Source organism: Triticum urartu, chromosome 3 (genome assembly GCF_003073215.2).
Source record: "Triticum urartu cultivar G1812 chromosome 3, Tu2.1, whole genome shotgun sequence".
In the NCBI taxonomy this organism is placed as follows: Eukaryota; Viridiplantae; Streptophyta; class Magnoliopsida; order Poales; family Poaceae; genus Triticum; species Triticum urartu.
Window position 1 is genome coordinate 620,658,479 of NC_053024.1, and position 14,873 is coordinate 620,673,351.

At 44.7% G+C, this 14,873-nt stretch overlaps 2 protein-coding genes across 2 annotated transcripts; one reads left to right on the top strand and one right to left on the bottom strand.

Moving 5' to 3' along the window:
- The first annotated feature begins 2,623 nt into the window (after positions 1-2,623).
- LOC125545416 (probable magnesium transporter NIPA6) lies at positions 2,624-5,136 on the top strand. Its single transcript, XM_048709342.1, has 9 exons — positions 2,624-2,950; positions 3,120-3,176; positions 3,274-3,364; positions 3,482-3,642; positions 3,727-3,854; positions 3,947-4,084; positions 4,270-4,362; positions 4,441-4,558; positions 4,644-5,136. Exons 1-9 carry the CDS (start codon positions 2,797-2,799, stop codon positions 4,784-4,786), a joined length of 1,083 nt encoding a protein of 360 aa, XP_048565299.1. The 5' UTR covers positions 2,624-2,796; the 3' UTR covers positions 4,787-5,136.
- Positions 5,137-5,962: 826 nt separating this feature from the next.
- On the bottom strand, positions 5,963-14,459 carry LOC125545415. The gene is made up of 9 exons (XM_048709341.1): positions 14,165-14,459; positions 12,909-13,027; positions 10,967-11,174; positions 10,338-10,890; positions 10,009-10,260; positions 9,644-9,835; positions 9,466-9,540; positions 7,021-9,378; positions 5,963-6,494 (listed from the first exon to the last, which is right to left on the bottom strand). Exons 1-9 carry the CDS (start codon positions 14,305-14,307, stop codon positions 6,201-6,203), a joined length of 4,194 nt encoding a protein of 1,397 aa, XP_048565298.1. The 5' UTR covers positions 14,308-14,459; the 3' UTR covers positions 5,963-6,200.
- Positions 14,460-14,873: the final 414 nt, after the last annotated feature.

A 14,873-nucleotide genomic window follows, 5' to 3' on the forward strand; every position in this document is an offset into this window, starting at 1 on the left:
AAGACGGATCCGAGCGTCCGAGGGAAAACGAGATCTGGATCGCCGGCTTGGCTGTACCTGTACCTGATCTGGGCAGATGCTGACCCGGTGACCCCCGGGCCATGTTACCCTTGTCTCGTCTCACGCCACGTTCCGATTGGAGGAGGCACCACCGAGCCCTACGTTTTCTAGCCCCTGTGCTTCTAGTAGCCTGGGTGAAAAGGGGCAGGCCTTCTGCTATGCGCACTCCTCCAGCTTGCTGTGCCCTTTGCATGGTTCATGTATTCAGATGGGTAAAATAAACTCTTAAATCTATTTTGTTTGTAGACATTTAAGTGGCAAATTTTGGTGCTGAAGTAATTATTTGCAGTGATCTAAACGGTCTTATATTTCTTTACGGAGGGAGTACTGATTATCAAAGACATGTTGAACCAGGTTTTGAAAGATCGTATTTTACTTCTTTTTTTTAACATAATATAAACGCAGATGCCCACAGTTGAGATCATGCTTTGCACCGTAACCACAGCCACAACCTAGTCTTAGCCTCTGGTTGGATTTTTTTTCAGATTGTTGTATAATTCTTGTTTGCCAAATGCGGTGGTGATGCGGCGATATGCTCGTATCTGGATTAACCGTTCAATTTTACATTTGCATGGACCATATGCTACAGTATAATGTACTCATTAGCGGTTGCTTGCCCGACACATGGTTCGTCCTAATACTCTTGTCATCATTGTTTGGCGTCCCTCCGCGATGCCCTTTACTCTTCTTGCAACACCCACGTTTGTTTGCGCCAATATTGTCTGGTCTAAGGGTCTCCTTCTCGGTGCAAGATCTTCATGTGGATTCACCAGCGTTGTCTCACTACCCATAATCTCAAATGACGCATCTAGCCCAACAATGGCATCGGTCGACTTTTCCATCTCTGGCAACAACTTTGAACAAGAATGGGGACTAGTGGCTTCAGACTAGGAAGTTGTCTTCTAAAAGATTAAGGCACGACTTCAACACAATGCTTATCCTAGTGCGTATGTGCATTTGGAAAGAGAGGAACATAATAACGTTTGAATAGAACATTCAGTAACATCTAAGATTTTTTTTTTGAATTGATAACATTAGGCTAGGATGTGGAGAGCTGTGAGGTTGCATGATTTACCTGCTAAACTACCACGTTGCCGGAGCCTTGTGCTCCCTCTAGCCATTGAAATGTGTGTTTTCCCCGCTTTGTTGGCAGCGCTTCGCCGTCTCGGTCATTGTTGCACCCTTTTGTCCGGTATTTTATAGTTGCTTATCCCTGGTTGTAATGAGAAGTATCATATACTAATATCATGCATATGATACTAGTGTATGATACTACCTCCCTAATGCATAATATCATATATTAGTATTACGTAGTACTCTATTTATTGGCGAATCAACCTATGGTTGAGTTGGTTAGGTGAACAGTGGTATCCCCAACCCATCAGGGTTCAAATCCTGGTGCTCACATTATTCCGGTTCAAGATGATATGCCGGCTCAGTCTCTCGGAGGTGCTCATAAGGGTAGGGTGTGCGTGTGTGCGTTCATAGGGATGAGTGTATGCGCGTGTACATAAGCACTTGTGTCTGTACTGATGCTAAAAAAAGTACTCTATTTATTGCCATGCATTACACAAAATAACATAGCATTTATTATGATACGGTATCATGATATGATACTCCATCATCTCTTTCTTCATTTAATGTTATGACACCTCATTAAAATTGTCTAGTTGACATGCATGATACTAGCTATGATACTACCATTACGACCAGCCTAATAAAGATTGATATCGTCCCTTTGAAAAACAAGGTTCTAGCCATGATAGAACCAAATATAAGACCACCAAAATAATAGACAACATTTACACACTAGAATTCCTTCAAGAAAAATTCCAAATGCTTTTCTGGTTAAAAAGTATATTCCAAATGCCATGTATTTATGTCTACTAAGAGTTGATGTTTGTACGCCATCAAATGTATTTTCGCCCCCCCCCCCTCTTGTTTTAGAACAATTTAAATTAAATTGGTGCTTTCCTTTGCTTGTCCTTATGAAAACCATGTTCTGCGCTAATCAGTCAAATCTTATTAAAATCATGTCCTGCATTAATTCAATCAAATCAAATCTTACCAAAACCTCAACTAAGTCCAAAAAAAAATCTTGACTTTCTCTACCCATACCCAATCAAATCAAATCATACCAAAACCCGACTAAATCTAAATTATGTTGCCTTCCCGCACTCATACTCAAATAAAATCAAATCTTACCAAAATCTAGAATATAATGGGTATGATTGCCCTTGAACCACTAAACATGTATGCCCCGTTACATGATTAATTATTATGAGTACATAATACATATTTCTTGAAACACTCCTGTTTCCAGCTGCACTATCTAGAACGTGCCTTGACACGAACTGCATGATTGCTTGTATTGAAAACACAATAAAATAAAAATACAAGCTTGACTCAACCCCCTGAAAATTTTACTTGACCGCCAAGTCCCAAAGCACAAGTGGAACACGAAACTTTGATGTGGCGGGGCCGATGTGCCCGAAGCAATGTCACTCAAAGGCGAAATGGAATGGAAAACGGGGGGCGTATAAATTCGAAAAATTCTCCACCCCCCCTTCTCTCTCTCCCCCCCTCCGTCGTCCGATTTCCCGACGCCATCGTGCGCATCGCCGGCCAGGACAAGGCATACATACAGCGGCCCCGGCCCCTCGTAGAGAAAAGAAGAGACCCACCCAGAGGCAGAGGCCCGCCTCAAATGCGCCGCCGGCCGCGCGCCGCCGCACGATGAGCCCCGCCGCGACGGACGCCGGCGGCGACCTCTTCGCCGCCAACCTCAAGGGCGCGCTCCTCGCCGTCGCCTCCTCCGCCTTCGTCGGGGTCAGCTTCATCGTCAAGAAGAAGGGCCTCCGCCGCGCCGGCGCCGTCGGCTCCCGGGCAGGTCCGTCCGTCCGTCCGCGCTCGCCTCCTCACCCGAGGGCGCCGCTGTCGCTTTCGTGCCCCCTCGATGTAGCTCTAGGTCTTTCTGGTTCGTGAGAAAGGCGGATCCTTTGCGCCCGGTTCCGCGTATCCGTGGTGACGTGACCTTCGCTGTCCTCTGAAAATTGCAGGTGTCGGAGGGTATGGGTACCTCTGGGAGCCGCTCTGGTGGGTCGGGATGGTCACCAGTAAGCCTCTCCTCATCCGCTTGCCCTTCGTCTGTTCCTTAGTCATGTGAGAATTGGATCCAGATGTCTCATTGCAACCTAAACTTTTTTTTTTCAGTGCTTGTTGGGGAGACCGCCAATTTCGTGGCTTACATGTTTGCGCCAGCCGTCCTCGTCGCGCCGCTCGGCGCACTCAGCATCATTGTCAGGTAAAATTGCTTGCCCTCATTTCAGCTCGCGTGTATAACATTTTTTGGATTCAATTCTCCAGGTTTGTTTGACATGTGCATGTGTGTGCGCCTCTTTGATGTTTTTTTGGAGGACAGTGCTGTTCTAGCCCATTTCATGCTGAATGAGAAGTTGCAGCGGGTGGGCGTCCTGGGCTGTATTCTCTGCATTGTTGGGTCGACGGTGATCATCCTCCACGCTCCCGAGGAGAGGTCCCCGGACTCGGTGGAGCAGATTTGGCGGCTGGCAACGCAACCTAGTAAGCTCCCATGCTATCTCCATTCGGTTGCTTGCCATAAAAATGGACTTGCCTTTTGACATTTCATCTGTAATGTTGTTGCAGCCTTCCTTTGCTACGCTGCTCTAGCAGTGGCTGTGTCATTGCTTCTTATGCTATATTGTGCTCCACGGTATGGGCAGACGAACATAATGATCTATGTTGGTATTTGCTCTGTTATCGGATCCCTCACGGTAATTGCTCTGCATGACTGCGCCTCTGGTTTCTTATAGTAGGTTTGTTGCTATATGAGTATTGACATCCGCTTGATGCCGTGTCTTGCTAGGTAATGAGCATCAAGGCTGTGGGCATTGCGATTAAACTTACCATTCAGGGCGTAAACCAGGCTGGGTATTTCCAGACATGGCTGTTTGTGACGGTTTCAGCTATATGCTTAATCATCCAGTTAGTTTACCTGAACAAGGTACTTCATTGCCTGATCTTGATATGTAAAAAGGGAACTTTTGTTCCTTATATTCATAAAAACGAAAATAAATAAATTATATCCATAAGTTTTGCTTGAAGCTCTGTTCGATAATGTGTCACATGATCTGCCGATCACATCCTAATACCCTGATCTCCACATCACCTGTTATGTTCAACTTTCAGGCATTGGATACTTTCAATACAGCGCTGGTTTCTCCCATCTATTATGCCATGTTCACAACGCTCACTATTTTCGCAAGTGCCATAATGTTCAAGGTGAGCAATTTAAAACATCAGGCATTCTTGACCCCTGTGTTAATTGGTTAGCTCACTTGTATTTTCCTGACTATCCAGGATTGGTCTGGGCAGAGCGCAAGCATTATTGCCTCCGAGACTTGTGGATTTCTCACAGTTCTTGCCGGTATTATTGTGCTACATTCCACCAAAGAATCCGATCAAAATCTGTCCCCAGGTACATGCTCGCGAAGCCTGGTACAATGGCAGGAGAAATATCATATTCCGACGTGCTGATCATTTTTCTCTCCATATGACTGCAGACCTTTATGCATCTCTCACTGCGCCCCTCCCTCCAAAGATATATTGGCACATCCAAGGAAACGGCGACGTAGGGAAGCAAAAGGAGGACGAGTCGCTTCCCTGCAATTTCATCACCGTCGTGCGCCAGGACTACTTCGTCTAGAAAATTCCCAGGACGGCATATGCGTTTCATATGTGCCAGCCAGCCTCAAGGCCTTCATGTGGAGAGGGTGGCCGCCGGGGCCTGTTACGGACGGTATTAACGCCCTCAAGGCCATCCTGACCTAAAAAATGTGAAAATTTTGCAGACACATCGTGTTGTACCATACCATGACCAAACCGGTTGCGTCGAAGCTAGGTGTTGTATACTTGTGGACTGTAGAAACCGCACCGTCGTGTGAGGATGATGTTGTTGTAGGGGGTTTGTGAGGGATGTTGTAGATGATGTTGCCTGTCTGATGTGAATACCAAAGCACACAACACTTTCTGTTGCTAGTGTGACATTTTGTTTCACCCTTGTCGGCCTCGGGGTGTTTCAGTCGATGTATTGTTTGTTTTAGGTTTGCATTGTACACTCCGTTGATTGTATCTGTGGAGAAGCAATTCCACCTGGGTGGTCATCCTGGTTTGCGTCTGGGTTGAGAAGGTTCTCTGTTGGGTCATACCGGTAAGCCTTCTGGTGTATAATAAAGAAATAATAACACAACATTGTGTGTTGAGATCCTCTGCAGATTGTATGATGCTGTAGTGCGGATGACATGTGGGGCCGGGTCCACATGGCAGTGACTGTACTACATGGCACTCCCTCTGTAAAGAAATATAAGAGCTTTAGACCACTACTTAAGTAATCTAAATGCTCTTATATTTGTTTACGGAGGGAGTAAACTGCTGCAGAGGATCCTAACCCTGTGTTGTAATAACACAGCAATTGTGTTGAATAAGTTTTGAGTTTTTCCTCATAGCGTGGTGCAATATATTCACGAACAGGAGGTGGCGTCTGAAGAAGTCCATCTCGTTGCCAGGAAACAGGATGGAACAAACGTTCTGCAGGGCCTTTCCTCCTGCAGTAGTTGGGACTACTTAGAGACAAAAAAGAAGCCGAAATCCCCTAGATAGGAGCTTTTTTGGCTTATATAAGCCAAGGTGCAAAAGCCAAGGAAAAGCCCAACCAAACGTATGAACTGCCGTGCAATCTCGTATGTGGACCGGCGACAAGCCTTCTTGGATATGGACTTCGAACAGTGAGAAGTTCTTACTCTTTGGATGCTTTCCAGGATAGCGGACGCATTCAGACTCCTCTGACCGGAACCAGGTGTCCACTCTACAAGCAAAGCAACCATATCTGCAACTCATTGTTTGCCTCATCATCTATAAGTTCACAAGTTTTATTACACGGCTATTATTCACTTGCTAGCAGTACCAGTTCATATAGCAGTACGACTTATATCTCCCTAGACAAGTACACCAGACAACAGGATCGTCACAACAACCCACAAACTTCAAAGTAGAAGATGCTTACTAAGCAACAACATATATCATACATGCACAGTAGCCGTACTGTGAACCGGAGGGTCTGCTCAGACCCAGAGCTTGTGCAGCGCGTGCAGCTGGCCCAGAGAGGAAGATTTCAGAGACAGACGATACATCTCTTTCAGCTTGGCTGCGTCACCCCTGCCGCCGCCGTTGGCCTGACCGGCGGCGGAGGCTGCCGGCCTGCTCGTGTCCAGGTTCCTCAGCATGCTCTTCAGCAGGCTCTGCAGCTGGCTCCAGAACTTCGGCTTTATGTCCAGGTTCACATCGTTTGAGTATTCCTCGTTCGCTTCGACAACATGGCGGCCTTCCAGCAAGTGCATCAGCGCGGCTTCAAGCATCTTCAAACAGATACCAAGAAACATGATTATGATATCACAGAAGAAATCCCGTTCCACATTCACAAATAAGACATCCTAGGCGCGCACGTAAGTGAACGCATAGCCTCAAACCTAAATGCTCAACCGGTTTCGGCCCGCTGTTACTAACCACAACCCAGAATGCAGTGAACTATTGTGATTTATGTACCGCTACTGATGCCTTTCCCCCCAAACATCCCTACGTAGAACTCCTGCTGCTTAGCAGTAAAAAAACAGTACTCAGCAAAATTACTCTTAACACTACAATCATAATGTATTAACCAAATGCAAAATGCAACATACTAAACGATTCTAATAAAATGACATTGCGCCTCTCGATTCTGCACGCAACTACTCCCTCTGTTCCAGAATAAGTGTCGTGGTTTTAGTTCAAATTGTATGACAGGTAATGCCCTTTCCGGAATGCCAGAAAAGAATAATCGTAACTAAGATCTAGCAGACTTGAGTAACTAGAATAGGAGGAGATGGCAAGCCAGGAAGAACATACCGCACTAGAATGAAACGAATCAAAGATGCTAGTAGAAAGGGCTGATTGTGCCATAAGGATGTTAAGAAACATGGTAGGATGCGTCTTTGGACCATAGAATTCTAAAGCCTTCTGCCAGTTCTTCTCTGCTAGCGAACCATACCACTTAGCTTTCTTACGAAATTTATCCTCGTTCTTCTGTTTGACCTCCTTGTTAACCAAATCCAGGAACTTGAAGCACAGATCCCTTTGATAACAACCAAGCTGAAAATGGCCAAAAGCAGCCTCCTGTTTGCGAAGTTCACCAAGGGACTCGTATGTAGACAAAGCCTCCCGAAAAGCATCACTTGCTGAAATCTCAAGAACTGTTCTGTTAGATGATTCATCAACAAGTCCACCTTCGTAACTGCCAGTTAAAAAGCTTTCCCTTGCCAAAAGCATTCCGAGCCTCAGGTGGGTATGGGCATACTGGGTGTAAACTTCGTTGTACAGTGATTTATCAACTTCATTGTCAGCAATAGCATACTTCAGTTGCCTCTTAGCTGCTGTATAGTAGTTTATTGCTTGGAAATATTCCGACTTGGCAGACTTCACGGATTGCATATATGAGCCTTCAGGAAGATCATACATCTGAAATTCTTCTATCCTCGACGCCAATTTCTCTGCTAAAGCTCTTCTACCATGAGCTAAGTTACAGTTGATCAATATAACATTTGTGTGATCAGAGACTTCTTGAAATGCACTAATAGCATCAGCAAAAGCAATCTCAGCACTACTCAGATTTTTACTCTCAAGTCTAATGCGGCCAAGTTCATTGAATGCCCAACCTCTTTTCTTAAGAATGGTGAAGAACTCTGCTGAGCGCACAGGAAATGCAAACATGTCTCCCTTAGCTGCACCATAGCAGTGAATAGCAGAACACAAGTTGTATTCAGCATCTCCTGGTTTAGGACCTACAAGGTACTTGAAAATACCACCGCTCCCACTGGAAACATCGCCATTAGGTTTATCAGGAATAGCATCAGCATTACTTGACTGATTATCCATGGTGTGATCATGATCAAGTTCAGCCTTTGCCACCGTCCTTTTCTCAAGACGAGTATCATTCGTGCTGTTTTGAGTTTCTTCAGAACTTCCGATAGCTTCCTGCGCATTAGGTTTCTCTTTAATTTCAGTAGATTGTGAACGAATGTTCCTGCCAGATGCTTTTTTATTTTTCTTTCTTCCATGCAATGTAGAGGCCTCAGGACTACTACTGCTTGCACTACTGCCACTATTTGCTCTATCACTTTGGCAGCTACAGTTTATCAGTGAGCATGTTCCACAATTCTGCTTATCTTTTCCCAATTTTCTCTTAAGACGTTTGACTTCCATTGCAACTTCATTTGACATCCTAAGATCACCTTCAGGCTTTTGCTCATGGAGCACCGGTGCTTGATGGCTGCCCAATCGGTGATATTCTGCATAGACATCGCCTACAAGCATCCACACATTGGCCCAGAATAAATAGTTTGGAGGCAACTGTTGAGCAGAAATATCATAACCAAAGCATTTTGCATTCTTGAAATATTCTGCTTCATCCAATACAAGACTTGAGTTTAGATCACCATCTTCAAGGCACAACGAACTATTGGACATGGATGAGATGAATTCATCACCATCTAGATGTTTAGGCATAGAACCATAAACCATGCAAGCTAATTCCACAACTTTCAGAGTGCGATGAAGCTGTCCATCATTTTTATACGCCTCTCCAAGTGCCAGATAAGATTCACCCAGCAAAAGAGCAAGTTTCCACAATTTATGGTCCATTTTCAGTTTTGGTAGCCACTCCCTGATGTCGCAAACTTCAATGCAATCAACATCGCCACATCTACATAAAGAGAAGTCAACAGGTCTCTCCCAAATGGTGTCTGCATTGTCAACACAATCATCCTGACTGTTCTGCAGCTGCCGGTTCCATCTTAAAGATTTGATAGCTTGTGATACGTGATGTATAGCTGCCAACTTAGAGGAGATGGCATCAGCAATTGGTTTTGATATCTGAGAGTTTCCAGCCTGACACATTAGCAGGCTATCATCAGAGACATCTTTTGTAGTTGAAGATGCAGTACCAGTATCAACATGACCACGTGAAGATTCTGATTGTGAATACTCCAACATACTATCTACGGCTGCTGGCTCATCCTTGCTTATCTCTGTCAATACATCATCTTGCTTTGATGGTAAATTCTGAAGGCTCAGCTGTGGAGACTCATCATCCAAGTCGGTAAGAGTAACTTCCGATTCAAGCAGAAATGATTCTGTTGTCAGTTCCAACTCCTCGTAACATTTAAGGATGAGCCTTGCAAACTGTTCATGAGCATATGCCCTGACAACCTAAAAGATGAAAGAAGAAATCATGAGACAAATTTCTCACCGAGAAAATAACAGATTTGTAGAACAGTGAGATGATAGATAAAGTACCAGGTGATCCTGCTTGCTGAGGAAATCTAAACATTTTCTGAAGAACTTTGCACATTTTGCTCTATTACTAGGTACCTGCAAACATATAAGGCCTTTATCAATTAGTAAAGCTGTACATAAGTACATCTTCAAAAGAAAACTGTAAATAAGCAAAGTAAGAGTGTCAATTCCCTGTTACCTTCGATAAAGACATCCTATGAGCAACGCGATAGAGGAGTGTGCCCAAAGAGAAAAGTGATTCCCTTCTCCCCTTGTTCATTAAAGAAGACACAGGACTGCACGTAGATATATGATCACCAGCAGTACGTTTTTCAGGTAATATGGACAAGTCATATAACTGCACAACATCTTCTTCAGCGCCTTTGTAGAGCTGAGAAAGCAAACCTTCAGTATAAGTGCACAAGAACTAGCATTGGTGGTTACCAGTCTACTGCTAAATAAATCAAGTTGTACATAAAAATATCCAAACATAAAAGGTTGAACAGGAACATATCCAACACATGTTGACTATCATAACTTCATAAGTAGGTTCAAAAGCCATACCCAATATGCACCAGGGTCTTGCTTACAGTTATTCTGAAGGAACCTTAGGACAGCTAGGCCATTTTGCTGGACAACCTGTGGATGAAATGCAGGTGTGCCATCATCGGACACACCCTTAAGTAGAAATATATCATCATTTTTTAGAAGCTCATAGCCTTGGACAACACCATTCTGATGATAGCATATGGCCAATTCTGGCACACTTGCCATAACATTGTCAAGCCAAGCTTCTAGCCAGTTCAATGGAGTAACCTATCAAAGGCAATTTGTCAATAGAGAGAGTAAGGAAAGAAAATATAAAGGCATATTAAAAAATAAATAAAGCATACCTGTCTAGAAACATCCCATAGGTGCAAGCTGACTGCGATATATTTCTCATTGCTAAATATAAGCAAGTCGCTACCCAAGAGAATATGGAAATTGTGAAATTGCCAAAAGCAAACCTTCCGAAATCCATTGTTCCCCACTCTCCTACTCTTCTCAGATTCTTGCACCTCACAACTGGGGGTTTCACCAACACGAGTGGTTTTCCTAATGGGGTCCGATCCTGGAACTTTTTGCTTATTTTCCCTTGCACCCCAGTACAGGCTTTCACAAGTACCATGTGACGGTTTTCTACTTTTACTGATATTCTGATCCAAATACGGCGACGTGCTAAAATTAGACGAGGAGGACGAATCAAAGGAACCCTCCCTATCACCGAAGGGTCCATGCAACATGGATGCTGTTTGCTTTTCCTGTGATGGTTGATGACTTGGTGGGCAATCACAAGCCTCTGCCCTAACCGAGTGCATCGCGAAGTTCTTTAAAATTGAAGGATCAGATCCTTTAGGTTGGTTATTTTGTCTTCTAAATATCTTTTCACCTTCATCAACATCAGGCCTGCAACGCAATGTGGAGTGGAGCATTAGCATTCACTACATTGAGTATGATCGTTTTAAAGTTGTGAGCACCTTACCCTGAGTTTAAAATGAGTGTGTCTCCAATACGGCTAACAGCAATAGATACTTGTGCCTTAGAGTAAGGTATTTTAAAGATCTGCTTTAGAATATCAGTTGGAGCAATCACATCTATTTCATCGCCATATTCGGCTAGGCCTGACACAGCTAGTGCTTCACACTTCCTTGATAAGTTTTGGTTGAAAAGTCCGCTTCCACACCGTAATCCTGAAGAATATGAACAAACATATATCAACAGAAATGTATTTCATGCCAAACAACTTTAATAATTTGGACTATTGGATCATGCGGACAGCAGTGTGATAAGCACACCGCCTAGATGGTAGTCGGCCGCGTATTCGGTGCTAGTGGGGAACCATCACGAATACCTGATCCAGAGGCCTATCATCGCCTGACTAATGCAATTAGTTGGATAATTTCTGTGCAATCACGCAACGAATTCGTAAAGCCTAAAAAAGAAGACAAGGTTTTTACCAGATCTGCTGACACGAAGCAGAGCAATCACGGACGGGTACCATCGAAGATGTCAGAAACACCCCATGATGTCACCTAAGCCTTTTGAACCTGTTCGTTTGCTAGACGGAATGCTCGCCTCACAGTTTATCGCTTGAGCCGATGGGGTTAGAGCTTTTATTGGAAACAGCAAAGGGAAGGTGGAGAGCTAAGAACGGGAACAGGAAGATAGATGAGGAAGGGAAAGGCGAAGGCTCACATAACCAAAAGGGGAGGTGCTTCCTTATCTTATTACGTAGGATCGCCTTTATCATCTGTTGTTTGTTTGTCTGAAGCGGCTTGCTAGGCTTTCTACTAACCACCCCGATATTCTTTAGTCTGTTTTTATTAATTCCAAATATATCAATGCATTAATGCGAGCACATAGTTTTCCATATAATCGGTAGGCGGCACCGCGGCGCATTTAAGTCCGCCACCCGTATTTTGTCTTCAGCAAAACTGGTGGACAGCAGATCACTTTTGCAAATTGTAGGAATGATGTGGCAGTGGCCTAGGTGGCATCCTGCGGGTAAGTGCCGTTTCAGATAATTAGAACAAGGTTAGTGGGCTGGAAGATAGATGTTGTCGACAGCAATAGGAAGAGAGAAATATGTTTCTTGCCTGCCTTTGAAGACAACAACCCACTACTATGAATTCCAAACATGATACAGATTCTTAGCTATTTCTATATCTCTAGCTTGCATAATCTTCTTCTGGACTCTTTCCTAATATGCCTAACTCTCCTCCTGGATTACTAATTTATGTACTGTTCCTGCTGTGCGCCATGGACTACTACAGTTTCACCTCCTGTGCTTTACACAGTTACACTACAACACTGGTATCTCAAACAGACTGATTCCCGTTATTATTTTTTTTAGGGAAACTGATTCCCGTTATTTGAAAGGTTTTGCTGCTGCATGTACCACTGCAGCAAAAGCTCATCAGATGAGATAGAAAGGTATCATGAACATGAAATAGCAAACCCCAAAGCTGGTATTTTCACTCTCTCACAGCCTCACTTCTTACCTCAGATTTACAAGGGTAATACTCACAAGAAGAAGCATATACAAGTTTGTTAACCGGTAACAATGTACCGGTGGGGGGGGGGGGGGGGGTGTTTATTGCTACCGACCAAATATGCTTGAATAATAATTCACCAGGTCATGTTACCTAGAGTTTTCACAGGTATAGCATCCATCAACTGTAAATACCAAACATCATTTAATTATATAGGGTGTGGCTGAGAAATCACTTGGATACATGTAAAAGGCAGCCAATCGTGACAGTTTTGACTCGCATATGCTTACCACACGCTAAAACAGTTATAATTTTAATAGCACACGCATGTTTTTACCATCAGTAATGCTGCCTTATACTACAAATTGCCAAGAAGCCTAGAATCTTGTTTTGATGATCAAACTATAACAACGAAGGCTCGACAGAGGTCACCTTCAGTACTCTTCGCATCCGTTGGGAAAACCTTCTCCGGGAGGTTTGGAATCACGGGGAGCGTGTTGAGGTCAGTCTCCAGTGGCAGCATTTGATACCTTGGAGCTCCAGTCCCAGTCCTACAATATTTGTGACAATAAGAGCAAGATTAAACTAGTGGTTCTCCTTACTCAGACATTTGCAGACAAGGGGAAATCTCATTTGATAGCAGTAATGTGTCACGTTACACTTCCCAACATGATTTTGCCTACATACTCCTTAGCTGATGCTGTCTGAATGCAAAAAAAAAGAGGGTGCGCACGCGCGTGTGTGTGTGGAAATAGTGTCCACCACCATTCTATGTTCCAGAAAAAATATCTATATTCTGCAGGTTTGCAAGTTGTAACCGCTCCATTGATATACGGTGCATTCACGATCACTGGACCCGTCGTTGCTAAAAGCAGCAAGCCCGCCCGTAATCACTTCACCATAGTCACTCTGCCCCCAAATATACCATAACAAACCACTAACGAAAGAAGCGGTTGACATTTCATCTCCAGGCTCTACTCGGACATTTGCGGACTACAAGAAATTTCATTCGGTAACAGTTACACGTCACTTTACACTTCCCAGGCTCCCAGCATGATTGTGACTACATGCTCGTTAGTTGATGCTGTCCAAATGAAAAGAGAAAGGTGGAGATAGTGTCCCCCACCACTCTAGGTTGTAGGTTCCAACACAAAATCTATGTTCTGCTAGTTTGTAAGTTGTAACCGCTACAATGAGATACAGTGTGTTCACCATTCGCTAGACCGATCTTTGCTGCAAGCAGCAAGCACGCCGGTTGATCATTTCGCCATAGTCACTCTCCCCCAAAATAATATCATAACAACCCAGTAACTGAAGAAGGGATTCACATTTCATCTCCAGGATCTACTATACAAGTACCGTCTTAAGCCCTCACAAACGAATCACAATCAGGAACAATTCTAACTGCACAAGCAAAGCAGATAGTGCTCTCCCCCAATCGCATTCTACCTCAAATTCGCCAGCACAGCCCTCGACATCCCACAATCGCATTCAACACGCAAGCCCTAAGCAACATAATCGCTCGGGTGATTCGGATTGAACAGCCTCCTTATGGATTCGATCAGGAGCCTGCATCAGAGCCCATCAAATCGCACGAAGCATCAGCTAGAGGCGCCTAGGCTTGCACACGCGCCACTTCGATCGAACAAGCGCAGGGGCGCGGAGAATAGAGAGGAGGGGGAGCTCACGGGGAAGCGGAGGGGAGGAGGGCGGGGAGGTAGGCGGAGTCGTCGGTGGGGACCGGGAGGGAGCCCACGCGGAGGTAGCGCGCCGGCGGGGGCGCGGCGATCTCCAGCCGCCCCACGCACTGCAGCTCCCCCGACGCGTCCATCGGAGCCGTCCTTCCTCCTCGCCGCCGGCGTCGGCTTGTGGAGCTCGCCCGGATCGCGGCAGCGGCAGCGCGTTCCGTGCCCGGCTTGACGAACGCCCACGGAGTCAGTGGAGAGTGCTAGACGCTTCTACCGCTCCCCTTTGGGCCTGTCATGGAGTCAGACCTGGCCAGATGGGCTGGCACGGCCTGACCTGGCTAGAGTGTGTCAGGCACGGCACGCTTACTACACGGGCCAAATTTAGGAGTACTCCTTCGACTTATCGTAGCACGAGAGTTTTTCCCTCCCCTCAAAAAAAAAAACGAGAGTTTTTCCCTTTTCGAAAATCCAATTATTTACCCTAAAAAATGAGAGTTTTCCCCTTTTTCGAAAATTCAATTATTTAAAATATTTTATCTATTAAAGCGTGCGTCCAAATCTCAAACCGTTTTTATCGTTGGATTCCTCACGTCGAGATCGTCCAAATCTCAAACTGTTTTCACCATTGAATTCATCGCGTCGAATTCTTCAAAACTAGATCGCATGTTGATAGATTTTGACGAACTTTTTCCCCATAAAAAACGAGATG